This window comes from Pseudomyrmex gracilis, unplaced genomic scaffold (assembly GCF_002006095.1).
Source record: "Pseudomyrmex gracilis isolate BER0280 unplaced genomic scaffold, ASM200609v1 scaffold_812, whole genome shotgun sequence".
NCBI lineage: Eukaryota > Metazoa > Arthropoda > Insecta > Hymenoptera > Formicidae > Pseudomyrmex > Pseudomyrmex gracilis.
In genome coordinates this window covers 1-14,957 of record NW_018021396.1, presented here as the reverse complement: position 1 = coordinate 14,957, position 14,957 = coordinate 1, and the positions used below count along the sequence as shown (strand labels likewise).

Here is a 14,957-nt window from a genome sequence, read left to right as displayed (position 1 = left end):
TCGAGCAAGTTGAGGCGAGGGGGGGGGGGAAGTCTAGAAAATATGGAGCAGCGGCGGGAATATACCGCGATTTTGCGTTGCGAAATTGGAGTTTTATGGATTTTTCCAGACAAAAGCATTCGAGACAGCGTACTTCCGCTATCTCGAATGCTTTTGTCTCGAAGAAATCGTCTCGAATTTTTTTTCTTTTCACGCGCAATAGCAGATCCCGTGTCGTAGTAACGGGAAAGAATTGGATATGGAATTAGAGATTGATGAATATATGTTTCATTAACGTGTTCTATATATACATATATATATAATTTGCTGTGAAAAATCTGTAGATTTCTGTAATACCAATAGTCGAATTCCTCGTCGAAGTTCGGACCGCGGTTGTAACGGGGCGCCACAATGAAAGTCTCACATCTCCGGAAATATCTGGTTTGTTGAAACGAGAAATTGAAAAAAAAAATAAAAAATGCTCTTGAAAGTACAAACACACAATCGGAGAAAAATAGAAATTTCTATAAACTACTGAAATTGTGACAGGTGACTATATTTACTCGTTTATGAAAATCTATGTTTACGCATGTGTATATGCAAATATACTGTTCAACTACAATTACTGGAATCAAATATTCATACTGGTAAATAATTATTTTTTTTGAAAAAAAAAAAAAAAAGAATATTTATTATCCCAACAGCACAGATAGTCAGGAAGTATCCACATTATTCTCTGAATACTGCAATAAACGTGAGATAGTCCTGGGATATCGTGCGGTACGTACAGATATTTTAATTAAAATCTCTCTCTGTTACACTGAGACTCGATGTATCAAACTGTTGCACAACTGGAATTAAACGGAACGTAATCGCAGGTACCTGAAGCAACCAAGCGGTTCTTGAAAACCATCAATTATAATTATATATGTTGTATTTGATTAATTATACATGTGTGTTGTGTCAATTTCTTTCAAGAGATCTTTGTTACTTGTGCAATTAAACACATAGGAATGACATGCATTTTTTTCTGTATATTAAAGCGACAAAGTAAGATTATCGTATCTTCGAGTGAAGTCCTCCAGCAACTGTCACTAGCTGAATGCTTGCATAGTCGCCATGCCGCTTTATAACACTAGCCACAACTAGTTTTGGTGTCACGAAGCAAAAGGCCTTTCGAATTCGTCAGCAAGATAATAATATATACATACACGTCGATTATTTATTTTTAAATCTGTGAATTAGCTTGACGCATACTGCCGTATATATATATATATTATTTCAATATCCGCAATATAGACGTGCTAATTATTTGAACAAAAATCTCGCGAAACATATATTCTGAAATGAAATCGAATTTATTTAAAGTCGAATCGAGTTCGATCGACAAATTTACGTAATAAGTGCAACGAATATTTGAATTGCATCGGCAATAAGAATTGCGCCAACACGCCCAAATAATTTGACATTTACTTGAACCAGGGCGACCGTCACTCATTCAACGAAACTTTTTGTTTTCTCACAGCGGGATACGGCAATCTCGAACATTGTCGAAGATTGCCAGGACAAGAAGAGTTTTCGAAACGACGATGACCGTCGTCGATCTCGCTCGACCTGGTGGGGGCAACGAGAAGAGAACGAAGGTAAGGATAACGCGCTGTGCGAGTCGGTGTATACGGTTCGTGACGACGGGTGCGGGACAGGTGGGGTGATCCCACCTTGTGGAAGACCCTGATGAGGATGATGCTTCGTTCTGGTGGGAGAAATTTAGGTTACTTGTGCCACCAGGGAATGTGGGCCGACTATATACCGGCTCTTCGCGAATATCTGCCAGTTCATTCCTTCCTCGTATTCCTGATTCTTCGGATAGACTCTCGACTTTTGATTCTTCTTCTTGTTGTCGAACGATCCATCCGGGGCACACCAAGTCTCTTCTCGTAGCTCGCTTACTTTAGGTAAATCTGAGCTCTGAAGAGAAGAGGCGGCAGTAAAAAAAAAAAAAAAAAAAGGGATCGTGGACCAATTACACACATTTTTGAGGACCGCAACTTTTTTTAAGTAAGTACGAGATTTTTTTTATTTTCCGATAATTGTGAGCGAGTTACCACTCACGATAGTTTAGTTGTGTAAGTTATTATATTTCTGTGCTACGTCAAGCATGTATCAGCATGTGCCAGCTTTAAATGTTGATACTTCACTCGTATCAAAATAAAAATATGAAAAGTTTGTTTTTTTTTTATTTTTTTTTTATATATATATAAATTACAAAATTAACACTAGACGATGACACAATCGTTTGCGCGAGTCTGGGAGTTCCTGTCTTTGTTAGAAGGCGTTCTAATTTGGAAACAAAAACGCTACGAGAATACATTAGGGGAAATAAAAATTGCGTCACGATTTATGAGCTTTTGTTGTATGTAGCATGGCCGTTCAAGTCATTCTTATTCCGCTTGATGTTATCTCTAATTTGTGTGTAAAACACGTTTAATGCCTGTATGATTGTTTCAAAAAATGTGACGCTAATTTTAATAACAAATTGTTTTATTTCCATCCGGAAAAAAAAAAAAGAATTTCTGTAGTCACACTACAGATTGCAAATTACAGTTATATTTTCTCAGAAGGTAAATCTGCTAATGAATACTCTATACGTTACAGTTGAATACTCCACATTGCTCTTACGTTAATTTTTACGTAGTGGAAACATCTCTCGTGTGTCTTGTAATTATGTTAATAATAAGGCAGAAAGAGAAGTGGACGATATTATTATTTTCATAGAGACGGATGAAAGAGACTTTTGCAGAAGAAAGTACGTAATTACAACAATATTTACGTAAAACGCATAAACTAGAAACTGTCCCAGTTAGTCCTTAATCTAAAACGTTGACTTCGTAATGTGAGAAAGATTTTTACGTAAGGATGTTGTTTTTTGTTGATAATTATTCAACTAGAGAACTTGTTTGAAAAATAATTATTAATTGTTTATCTCTCTTTTGGCTTGCCACAAAGTTTTGTTTTGTTTTCTTTTTAACTTTTAATTACTTCTAAATTATCGATATCTTGTATTTATTAATTAAAAATTTAAAACATTATTTCTCAACACAAAATCAAGATCTGAATTTACTCTGGACTTATTCTGTGTGTGTGTGTGTGTGTGTGAGATTGTTTCTTTTTTGCAATAAAATCTTGTTACAAGAACAACTCGCTAGAATTACGCAAGTTAATTGCTTAACTCGAGTAATTCGTAACAGATGAATTACGCATTATTGACCCCGAACAATCTTTTTTTTTCTTTTTTATCATCTCGAGATGACCGCGTTTCGAAAGCACCTCTGAAGCTGCCAGGCAGCTTCTCATCTGCACTCGCGTGTCCTCTTTCGACTACTTTCGTTCTGTTCCGCACGCTTCCTCGCTAATTTCGAATGTCAAGGAGTCACTCAAGTAGAACGATACTTATCACCCTTTTACTAGTGTGTGACAGAACACACACGCACACACACACACACACACACACTCTTTTTCAAACATCAGCAACTTCCTGACAAAAAGATGTTTAAATAGAATAAACAAGCTTGGTAGAAAAATACTTGCAGCAAGATAAAGTTTTACTTAAAAAATTGGCATCTCTTTTATCTCTTTGCAGAGAAATAAGAAAGATTATTCCACTTTTATAAAATATGAACACGGTGAAAAATGAAAATAAAATTCACTCATACGTAGTAAAACCATATTAACGAGCAAACCGCGCGCGGTAAAGTTAACGATTTCTCTCTATATTTTTACATGTCGTAACCACGCCACCAATTACACCGTATTATTTTCATCACTTTCCGGAGCTTCAAATTGATTTGTCGAGATGTGCCGATCTTGCCAAACAACTTCTAATAGCTTAAAATACGTAGAAATTCTTTTTAATAGGATTAATAAAAGTGTGTTGCGCTACGCGCCATGACCATGTGAAATCTATTCCCGCGAATGGTTCACCTCCGGTCATTTACGGTGCTTAGGTCAGCTGTGAAAAGAAAAAGATGTACTGCCGCCTCTCACCGGGAGATTTAAGGCTCTTAACGAGTCTTTGCGAAATATATATACTTCATTTGGTATTAGGATAGTTTCTTGACATTTTATCCTTTTTTTTTTTTTCGCAGTAACGACACACTCAAGTAAAATGCGATTACATAAGAGGATCAGGCAGGTGCGCCCTGCACTCTGTGTTTTTTTTTTTTATCTCGATTACTGTACGCACGGGTGCCCCCAGAACGTTAAATGTGCAAAAGGCAAATTCTTCTTTTAAGATACTTTCCTAATGATCCGCATCACCTTCGAAATATAAATCCTTTCACTCGCGGCGCTCTTCTCCGGTGTTTTTCTTCTCGTAAAGTTTGCAAGAAAATTTTGCCGACTCTTTAATACAACGTCGTAAAGTTGTATCGTCGCCGATTTCTTGCGAAATAAATGCTTTTCAGATAATTGCGTTTTCGCGAGTGAGAGAGAGAGAGAGAGAGACGAGAGTGGAAAGTGCACGCGATTGTGCACCGTCGTTGTCGTCGTCGTCGTCGTCCGCTCGCTATCACCCGATTTCGACACCTCATGTGGGTAACGAGTCAACGTTGACACACACGGGATCCTCTCTCGAAGGATCTCCCTCGGTCGCGCATTGTGCAAAACAAAGCAAGAGAAACGAGATTGAGATATGATTCTCGTAGGTGGTTAAATTCACGCGAGTGAAAATTATCGCTTTCTCGAGCGCGCGCACAATTTGTTGATGTTATCGAGACGGAACGTTAGTCACATAAATGTCGTCAACATATTATGGACAACAATAAAAAGAAGTCATGTTAAATACAAATATTTTAACAGCAACAACTTTGCGCAACTTGAGTGGAAGCGAGCTTTAACATCGGGACAAACAAAGTGAAGATTACTTTGTTTCGGCATAATTAAGAGACGAAGATTGCTATCTCGGCTTTTAGATCTTCTTCCGATATCACTCGCGACAGAGAAAGAGAGAGAGAGAGAGCGTTTCCATATTAAAGTGCGCAAACAAGTAAGTCTCCAAATATAACTCGAGTAAATCGAAAATCATTAATCAAGTGACACGAAATCTCGAATGAGACACTCGTCGCGTCTACGTTTTTTTAATCTAAAAATAGATTTTTCTACTTTTACTTTATTATTTATTTTATTTATTTTATTATTTTATTTTTATATATTATTTATTTTTATTTTATTTTTATTATTTTATTTTTTTATTTTATTATCTTTCTATTTATTTTTTAATCTATTTTTAAATTAAAAAAATATATAGACGCGACGAGACTTGCCTCGCCTTGTTTGTGTCGTGTCGGATTCCTCGGAACAGACATCGACGACGGCACAGCACTGCCGTTAACAAAAGTCCATCTCGGACGGACTGTATGAGACACGTAAAAGAGAGCCGGCTGGACGTAAAGACGGCCAGCTAACGGTTACGATGTGGTCCACACGCGCGCGCGCGCGTGCGTGCGTGAAGTACCCACACACGCACACACATTCATTCTCTAGTGACGTCGTTATTCTATACACCTACGGTTCTCATTCTCATACTTTATTCTTGTTCCTGTTCACGCGAATGCCTGAATGGCGCGACCGCGTCTCACAAATACCTGGAAAACTCCAGGTCGACGAACAGGTGCCACTCGGTCGACGAGGTTTTGATTCTCTCTTTTTTTTTTTCATTTATCTGTAATTGAATGATCATTGAGATTAGTTCGGCGCAAGTAACAGACAAATTGTTACGTCGTGGCTCGTTAAAATAGCGCTACCATCATTTTCAACGTACATGTAAAGAAGAAGATAATCACTGTAATGCGCGATTGCTGCAAATTTGTTAAATTACAGGGTATGTGACTCGCTAAGGAGTCTATCGATATCTTCGCACAAGAGACTTCTTCGTGCGATGCAACGAGCGTACAGCCGTGCGAATGTTGTTATTATTAATCTTCTCCGTGTCACCTGCAAACGCAACGTGTCATCAGTTTAAACCCGCAAACCGCAAATCTCAGCATTGTTGAGTCTCTACATTCGTTTCGAAAAAAAAAAAAAAAAAAAGAAAATAGCGTGCAGAAAATACGTTTCTCTAATTTGTCATACGTGTCACACGACTGAGCGCGTCGCACGCATGACATCCTATAAATTACACTTAAAAAGAGTCTGAGAGACAACGGTCGTCAAACTCGATTCTCTCGTGCCTCTTCGCGCACAAGAATCCCTCAGGCGATGTATCACGTCTTCCTCTAACGAATCAGACTAACGAGCCGATTCTGGAACAACACTTTTCTCTCGAAACTAACGCGCCGTATCGATCGGTCGAGAAACAAAAAAACCCGAGAGTTTTACTTTTTTCCGATATTATAGCGCGCTCTTTTTTGTATTTAACTTTCTCAAATGTTTTTTTTTTTCCACGATAAATATTAATTTCTCGCACTTGTACGCAAAATAATGCACTTGCGTGCAGATTTAATGTATTGATTTTAATGTGGAATTTCGTAACGCGTAAATTTTATGTCGTCCCGACGCTCAATCTCGTGCTACATTATTCATAGGTACCCAAGCAATTGTGTTACATCATATTGAATAAATTTTCATCCAGATTTAGTATCGTGCGAAGAGCAAGCGATACCCAACTTTGGAATTCCGGAATTCTCCCGGATCTGATTTCGACGAGTCATAAGAAAATCGCGTCTCGCGTTTTATATTCTTCGATTATCTCAGTATAAGTTATTTTAACACCTGAATATATTTCATCAGCATACGTGAGAGTAATAAAAATTTACATTAAGTCGTGATCTCTAGGCTGTTGCTAAAACGTCGTTTTATCTCTGGAAATTTATCATTTATTTTTAAACCTTCACAGCGAGACTTTCAGTTTCACGGAATACAATCAGATCAATAAATAACTAATATTGTGTTTTGTTGTTGTTTTTGTTTTTTCTGTATTACATTATTCCGACATGTGTGCAAAGAATTCTTTTTATCTCGAAGGTGATTCGAATGCTAGCACGCGAACACACGGCAACAGATCCATGAAATAATCGCAAAAAACGCAATCGCTTTTCGTCATTATTCCACCACCCAAGTGAGTTGTCTTTCCCATGTTTGGATAATAAAAAAGTGAACGATTATCCAGGGGAAGACGTAATTAGTTGCACAAAGCAACATCTTTCCAAAAGAATGACGTAATAAAACAATATTGAGCAACTTTCAGTGGTTTAGCCCTGCTCCCTATGTCAACGTTATAATTACCCATAAAAAGACGATGACGATTTAATTGCCTTTATGTAACACATCCTATAGGTTTTACCCTTAAAACCACGAAACATCGTGTTGCACGATTTGCGCGAAAAAGCAATATAACGGTGCGCGCCGCAACAAATTAGCGCTCCTACCTTAGAATTACGTTAATTAACTGCCGTTGCATCAATGTAACAGCAATACATTAGCAGTTTCCGCATATGATGAGAGACATGATAAAGCAGTGTGAGAAAAATCTCAGAAACTGTATTCGCGCGCTAATTGTTCGCTCAAAACAACAAAACCATCAGCCAGAAGAAAATTTAGTTAAAAATGTTTTGATGAAAAAAATACTTTTCGATTTTACATTACAAATTTTCTCCCCGCCGTGAAAAACCGAGCGATGGGATTTTCTTCGCACACGAGACATCGACCGACGTGAACTGCAAAGAATGCAGATACTGACTTGCTGGTCACGGTGTCATTGAACTCTGATTTTTCTTTTCCAGCCGTGCCACTACACCTCCAGATTACTTAAACGCTGACCATGTATGCGCGACGCGTACATGTTGCGGTTCACGAACGGGTTCGTGAAAAAGTGAACCTCCGCTCGCGTCTCTTTCCACGTATCTTTTTGCGTGCCGATTGTTTGTCTCTACGTTTGCAGTTTTTATTAAAGGAATCTCTTCTCCGCATCTAGGAGAGGAGATAAAGTTTCAAAAAGAGGAAAAATTGCGTATACACTTTGCGAAGGTGCACACTAATGAGATCCGTTCGCGCTTGGTGCATGGAAAAGTGTTTGTGTTTCGCAACAATGGAATTTTGCACAACCAGGCTCGATATCAACAACCGAATCCGCGGCGTCGTCGCGTGCGTTATTTCGCGAATGTTCCTCGGTAGTTTTAGATCAGATAGCGACGGCGCATATATATATATATATATATGTATATATACATATATATAAAAGATGGTAGAAATTCGATCGAGCCGACTTTCTTTCTCCGATCTCATCCACTACGCGTTTTATATGTCCCGCTAAATATCGTCTACCGTTCTCATAACCCATCAACCTCTATTTTAACAAGTCGGGCTATTAACTTTCAATCTGGACACTTCATTTCACGCGATACACATTTTTAACACACGCGTGTTGCCACCACGTTATTACCGTCTCACTCCTACGCTTCTAATTGGCGACTACGCGCCAAGAAGAAAAACGAGATACTTACGGAGAATTATCGGATAGTCATTCTACCGTGAAAGATAAATAAGATGAAAGGCGAGATAACGCTCCATACAATTTTACTTCACTTTATCTCAACATCAAATCTGAGACAATTCGGTGGCATCGTTTTGAAGAAGACATTGGTTCAAGGCTTTTTTCACTTCTCACGTCTGAAAAGCGAGATGTTCTCATGCTCGGGTCAGTTTGCAGTCAGTGTCACATAAATATTAATGATTATTATAATGCGTATAAGAACACCATTCACCTTCGCGTCAAGTCGCATATAATCTCTCACGCGTATCTCTGCGATGACTCAAGTATAACGTTTGGACAAGTAGCACAGCTACTATATAAATATATCGCTCCAAAATATTCTCTGTATCGTCGTAATTTCTCAGTCCAATATCTGAAAAATACGATCGTAACTTTTAAAACGCAGTTAATTACGTTATCCTCTAAATAATTCGATTTAAACGCATTTGATGTGAAAGCTTCGAGGCATTTGTTGAAAGTGTGTTTTTTTTTTATCAGCAGATTTGGGTTGCAATCAAATTTAACAGAGATTCCGAGAAAAACGTAGATCGGTTTTCTTCGATTGCTTCCGCAATTGTGCGAAATGTCGCTTTCCTTCAACGAATCAAAAAGGCTTCAATAGTCGGACGGATGATACGAAAGATCTCTCGCAAAGAGAGTCGTTTTTACTCGGTCGCTCTATAAAATCTATTTCGCTTCGCTTCATAGCGTTTGTGATCTTTTTAGAAAGTGGTTCGCTTGGCGTTCGTCCCATCGACGAACGATAGTCATTAGCAAACCCTATCACGCCGACGACGTTTACGCGTGTAGCGCAAAATCAATTTGGAAGGATCACAATTCGATTATTCGCTTCAAATCGAATCAGAAACATGGGAAATGACAATAATTATGACGATGTAACCGATCGTTCGAATGTTCGTGAAACATTTCGTGAAAATTTAAATATAAAACACTTTTATTCTCGTCAGAGACCCACGAATTTAGCACATGCGGGTGTAACAAAACTCTTGTAACCTCGTAACCTCAAACCGAACAGTTTCAACGTCGTTGGTAAATGTTCAGCGTTCTCGTTTCAGGGGAGAAGTATGAGCTTGTTTACCTATGTACCCCACAGATAGCCAAATGTGAAAACTCAATATAAAGCAAATCATTGTATGGATTAAGTTGCTCGCCAATTGCTGTTGTGTTGTTTTTATTTAACGCAACGAAAATGTTTTTGTCAATTCAGTATCAATATGCTGAGTTTTCTTATCAATCAATTGTTGTAGCCAATGTTTAGGACATGTGAGTCAGCAATATGTGAGCAATATACGAGCAATAATTTTTATTCATAAGTTGAGAAAAATTAATATAAGTTTATTGCCGATGAGTTGTTGAGAACTTGCTGTTATTATATTTTGAAAACTGTTGTTGGCAAGAACATACTGAAAAGAGGATACACCCTTTTGTTACATTGCTGAAAACATATGAGTAATATTTGTGGCAAGTTGCCAACAACTTGCACTCAGTTGGCTATCTGGATATAAATTCTACAATACCAGTCTGTACTTATTTGCTTGGTGGCACTTTTTTTCTCGCTGGAAATTTAAATATTCGTTTTCTTCTTCTGTTTAAGATCCGGAAACATGAGGGCCATCTACTTGTTCCTCCTCGGCGTTGTCGCCGTGAGTGCCCAGCGTCGTCTAGCCTTGCCCGATCCGCGAAGCTGTTCGAGCCGTAAGTGCTTCCAGCGACATTTCGCAATCGCATCTCGCTGCAAATTGTTTGACGTATAAAAAACTGTTGTTTGCCTTTGAGAGAAAATGAATATTTATTACATTCATATGCGCGCGCTTTAATAATAGCTGTAAAATGATCTGTCTTCCTGAGATGTAATAAAACATTTTCATGACTCGAGCGATAATAAAAACGTAATCAGAAGTCAGTCGAAAGTGAAATAATATAAAATTATAATGGCGATTGATGATATTATTATGGACGCATTAACGTGTGTTCATTCGTTCAGGCGTTCGTCACGCGACGTACAGAGATGCCAGAGGAGTCGGTCACTCGTATTTCTTCAGCTGGGAACATCCGCCGACTAGAAGCCTTGAGGTGGACTGGTTGGACGCTCGCAACATCTGCCGTCGTCACTGCATGGACGCCGTGTCTCTGGAGACTCCTCAGGAGAACGAATTCATCAAAGCAAGATTGGCGAGAGGTGAGCTAATATATCGCAACGACAGCCTCTCTCGAGATCCATCCGTCAGACTGATTCCTTATGAAAATCATATTGTGTAACGAACGCGTTGCGAATAATCTTCGCTTTTAAAAAAAAAAAAAAAAAAAAGATTCGTGAACCATCAATCTGTACATTGCAGATTTCGACGATTTGGAAAACTGACGTGTAACAGATCTAAGAGTGTTCGTTGTTTATATCTCTCTCAAAGATGTCATATTTATTAATAGTAACCAATTAAGTTTCAATGACGCTAATTTAATTATACGTATCTCACTCGCAACTTAACTATCCTTTCAATCGCTCGTGTGCAATTATTCTCAGTTTTGCATATATTATTGCTCTCTCGATTGTTACGCACGCCGACACTTTTTTACACCCGCGAGAAAGAGAGATTCGTGATATCGAATAAACACAACTGATAAGTCGTAAAGATTAAGAAATAACAATATTAATTATTGATCGCATTCACATTCCGATCAAAGATTTCGTAACAAATGTGTCAATGTCGTACCAAATGATTTTATTTCAAATGTTTTCGTTCACGTCGCGGTTTCTATGCGTGAAGGCAAGATGTTAGTGAAGACATAACACGCCGAACATATCATTTCTGAATATATTTTACATTTTTTTTCGCGGGAAACACTAATGGAAAATTATCGATTCAATTCATGGTAAGGTTGATCGCAAAGAGAAAGAGAGAGTTTGTAAATTCGCGCATAGTTAAACTCGGGAATTATTTAAATTACATACAGCACATCCTTGTATATAATTTGCCGACAAAGTTCTTGTAATAAATGGTAGAAAAACAAGAAACAATCTCTCTCTCTCTCCCTTTCTCTCTCTCTCTCTCTCTCTCTCTCTCAATTACTCAGCTCAATCTAGTAATAATCGATGTCTTCCGTATTCTGCAACCTCTTGAAGAGAACCGTGTTCAAACGATGAATTTTAGGTTCCACGGTAATGAAACTCGTTAATTGTAATCTACCGGATTGAGAGGATTTAAGAAGTTCGAAAGGAGAGACGCGCGCGAGCAACGCGCGGAATCTCATTAAAGTTTTGAGTGCAATTTTCGTAATACAATCTTGCGAATATCCACAACAAAGTAGACAACTCTCTGAAGCGCGTGAGAAGTAAAAGCAAATCTCTGGTCGGACAATTTGCAAGTTCGATTGCACAATATTGCGATTAGGTTTCGCGAAGAGGGTTTCTCGCGCGACCGATTAGGCTTAGGATTTGGTGGCGCAATTCGCGTGGCGACAGCTCGTCATTTCTCTTCGTCACTTGTTGTTCACGACCCGCGCGCTTGATCCCGCCGCGTTGCAAGGAATCCAAGTTGCAACTTAGAGATCCGCGGAGATGTTCCCCTATGCTCGACGAAGCGGGTCACTTTCACTTGACTGTTGATGCCTCGTGCAGAAACATAAAAAAAACAAACAAACAAAAAAAACAAAAAAAAAAAAACAAACAAAAAAAAATAGTCGATGTGAAAGGAACTTTATGTAGATACTTGCGATTCAGCGATTTGTCTTCCAATCCCTCCCGTGAGCCATAAGACGCCTCGTTATCGCTAGATCGAGTATTTATACGCATTATTATTCTTAGTGCGCTGGTTTATAGAGAAAGGATCTTTAAGTTGCACTGCACTCAACCAAAAGGTTTTGATTTCTTCGCCTGAATTATATAATACTGCAAAGTTCATTTAGGAAGTGAACAGCAGGAAATCAATAATTTTCAGTAAGCTGGATATATCCGAATTATCAATCTACCTGTAATTGATGATAAATACAGACATGGTGCCGCGCAATAAACTTAATTTAGGTACTCGACGAATCTCGAGACTCGAAAAACTGATTCTCCTCGTGCTGCGGGAAACCACAGACTTGAGATACACTACAAGGAAATATCGTTTTAAACATAGTTTCTGGCTTGAAACAGAAGTTTGTTTTCTTTACACAGACAAATGCGCCGTGCACACGAACGCGGGTTCACTGTCTCTTCTATTAGTTCATCGCACATTCGTATTGTTGCGGTTTATCTTAATTGATTCGCGAGTAAAACTACGGGCGCAATAAAGTTCTGTAGATTCTCTAAATTTTGTTTGATTTTATACAAATATCTATCAAAAAATTGTCGAAACTTCCTTGTTCGTCGACAAGTTTAATTTTAATTGAAAGACTTTCGGTTTCTCTGGAAAATTTGCATCGAGATATTATTATTCGTCAGGAAATGTGAGATACATTTGGACATCTGGTCGTAAGTGCAACTTCAACGGCTGCGACCGACCGGATCTTCAACCTCAGAATATCAACGGATGGTTCTGGTCCGGATCTGGAGCCAAAATCGGATCGACGAATCAGCGTAATACCGGAGACTGGAGCAATACAGGTGGATACGGTCAACCGCAACCAGATAACCGTGAAGCTGCACAGGTATGCGACTTTCTTTAACAATATAACATATAAACAAAAATCCATTTAATCTCTCTCTCTCTCTATAAAAAAAAATTTCTTGAGAATTTATTTACAATTTTATCGAAATTAGGAAACGATCTCTAAGTGTGTTTATAGAAAAAAAAAAACTATATTCCGCACGTAGTGTACATTATAATTTTAGCGAGTGTGTAAACTGTTGGTTTGTTTTGCGCGCATCTTAAATTAAATGAATTCAATTCGCGAACAAAAGAGATATTCCGTTGAGACATCGCTAAGCAGGGCAATCGGTTCTAACACGCTTTCCTTTGGTGCAGCAACGACCCCGTGAAACTCTGATTTATATTCTCGCGGGGTAAAGTGAAAGTTCTTTGGCATCCTCCGGATTTATCTTCTTATATACATGACCTTTCGCATTAGCAATTTTTATCAGCTGGCGCGCGTCTCGCTCTCTTAATTTCGTTATAAATCACGTACAGGAGAATCGTTTATAGAGAGATCGTGTAATAGTAAATGCGTAAGGCAAAGAAAATCAAATTATCATCAACACATATCGCGTAGAAATAATCTAAGAACTGAAAACTCTTATAAGAGACAAATTTTTTTTACCTCGTTCGTTCGCAGGGTAACGACGAGTCCTGTCTGTCAATTTTGAACAACTTCTACAACGACGGCATCAAGTGGCACGACGTCGCGTGTCACCACGTGAAACCTTTCGTTTGCGAGGACAGCGACGAGCTCCTAAACTTCGTCGCGTCCCGAAACCCAGGAATTCGTTTGTGAAAGGCGACTGCGGCGGACTCGGGCAAGCAGACTATCGTCGTGCATTGAAGACGAGTGCGGACGCGACGATATTTCACGCGCTCTCGTCTCGTTCGCGTTTATTTATAATTACACTAACTCCCCCGAGAGATACGCTCTCTCTTTAACGAGCCGCGATTGTAGTGCTGCGCAATTCACCGTAAGCGGAACACTTGATAGCTCGCCGTATACCTATAATAAATGTAGGTGGTACCTCTCTAAATCCATTTTAGTGTTTATTTTTACGTAAAATTCTCTTGTAATTTTTATATCTTCCTTTCGTATGATAATAAATGCATTTTCTCATTTGTATCTTGATGCTATATATTTATATGTACATCTTACCTCTTTGTGTGTGTTATCAAGTTCATCTACCTCATATCTCCCTCTTGTCTCAAGTTTGCAACCTTTGCAAAATCTCGCTGTCACAAATCACAAGAGAAACGATACAAAGAAAAAACGGAGAAGCGGCTGCTTTCGAATACTTAGTTTTTGATGCGAGGCGCAATTTTTTTATTGCTACAATTTATCGAAGATTTTTGATATTCTGAAAAGTTGTGAAATCGATACTTTGACTTATTCGCAGAAAAGATATGATAAAATCAGTAATACGAACCATGAGAAGATAGCGTAGAAATGGCCGTTACCGTAATGGAAACTCCCCATGGACTTTGTGCGACATCTAGACGCACCGAATAGAACTTTTTATAACCACAAGCTAAAGCCAAATCTACAAAAGTCGTAGAACGCGTTTGCAAAGTCGCGTACTCGATAGTAAGGTAAATGTCCCAGTGATTAAACGTGTCCCAGTACTTAAGAGGGTCCTGGAGTAAGACCCGAAGTCCGCACTAGGGATGTTCGATTTTGATTCGATTACTTAAAAAATCGATTATTTTGGCCAAAAAATCGATTCTTTTAATCGATTCTTTACTATTCGATTTTCTTGAGAATCGATTCTTTATCCTAAGAATCGAATAAAAGAATCGAATCAAAATCTTTG

The 14,957-nt window shown here is 38.5% G+C and overlaps 1 protein-coding gene and 1 long non-coding RNA gene across 3 annotated transcripts; one reads left to right on the top strand and one right to left on the bottom strand.

The window, feature by feature from the left end:
- The first annotated feature begins 1,773 nt into the window (after positions 1-1,773).
- Positions 1,774-14,263, top strand: LOC109861519. The gene is made up of 5 exons (XM_020441201.1): positions 1,774-2,037; positions 10,122-10,222; positions 10,512-10,706; positions 12,951-13,156; positions 13,781-14,263. The coding sequence occupies exons 2-5, from the start codon at positions 10,132-10,134 to the stop codon at positions 13,937-13,939; spliced, it is 651 nt and encodes a 216-aa protein (XP_020296790.1). The 5' UTR covers positions 1,774-2,037; positions 10,122-10,131; the 3' UTR covers positions 13,940-14,263.
- On the bottom strand, positions 10,676-14,796 carry LOC109861520. Of its 2 annotated transcripts, none has more exons than XR_002250979.1 (3): positions 14,574-14,796; positions 14,303-14,504; positions 10,676-10,763 (listed from the first exon to the last, which is right to left on the bottom strand). It is a non-coding gene; the product is annotated as an uncharacterized LOC109861520 (long non-coding RNA). The 2 variants fall into 2 exon arrangements; XR_002250978.1 differs by lacking the exon at positions 10,676-10,763 and adding an exon at positions 13,084-13,168.
- Between the last annotated feature and the right edge of the window lie 161 nt (positions 14,797-14,957).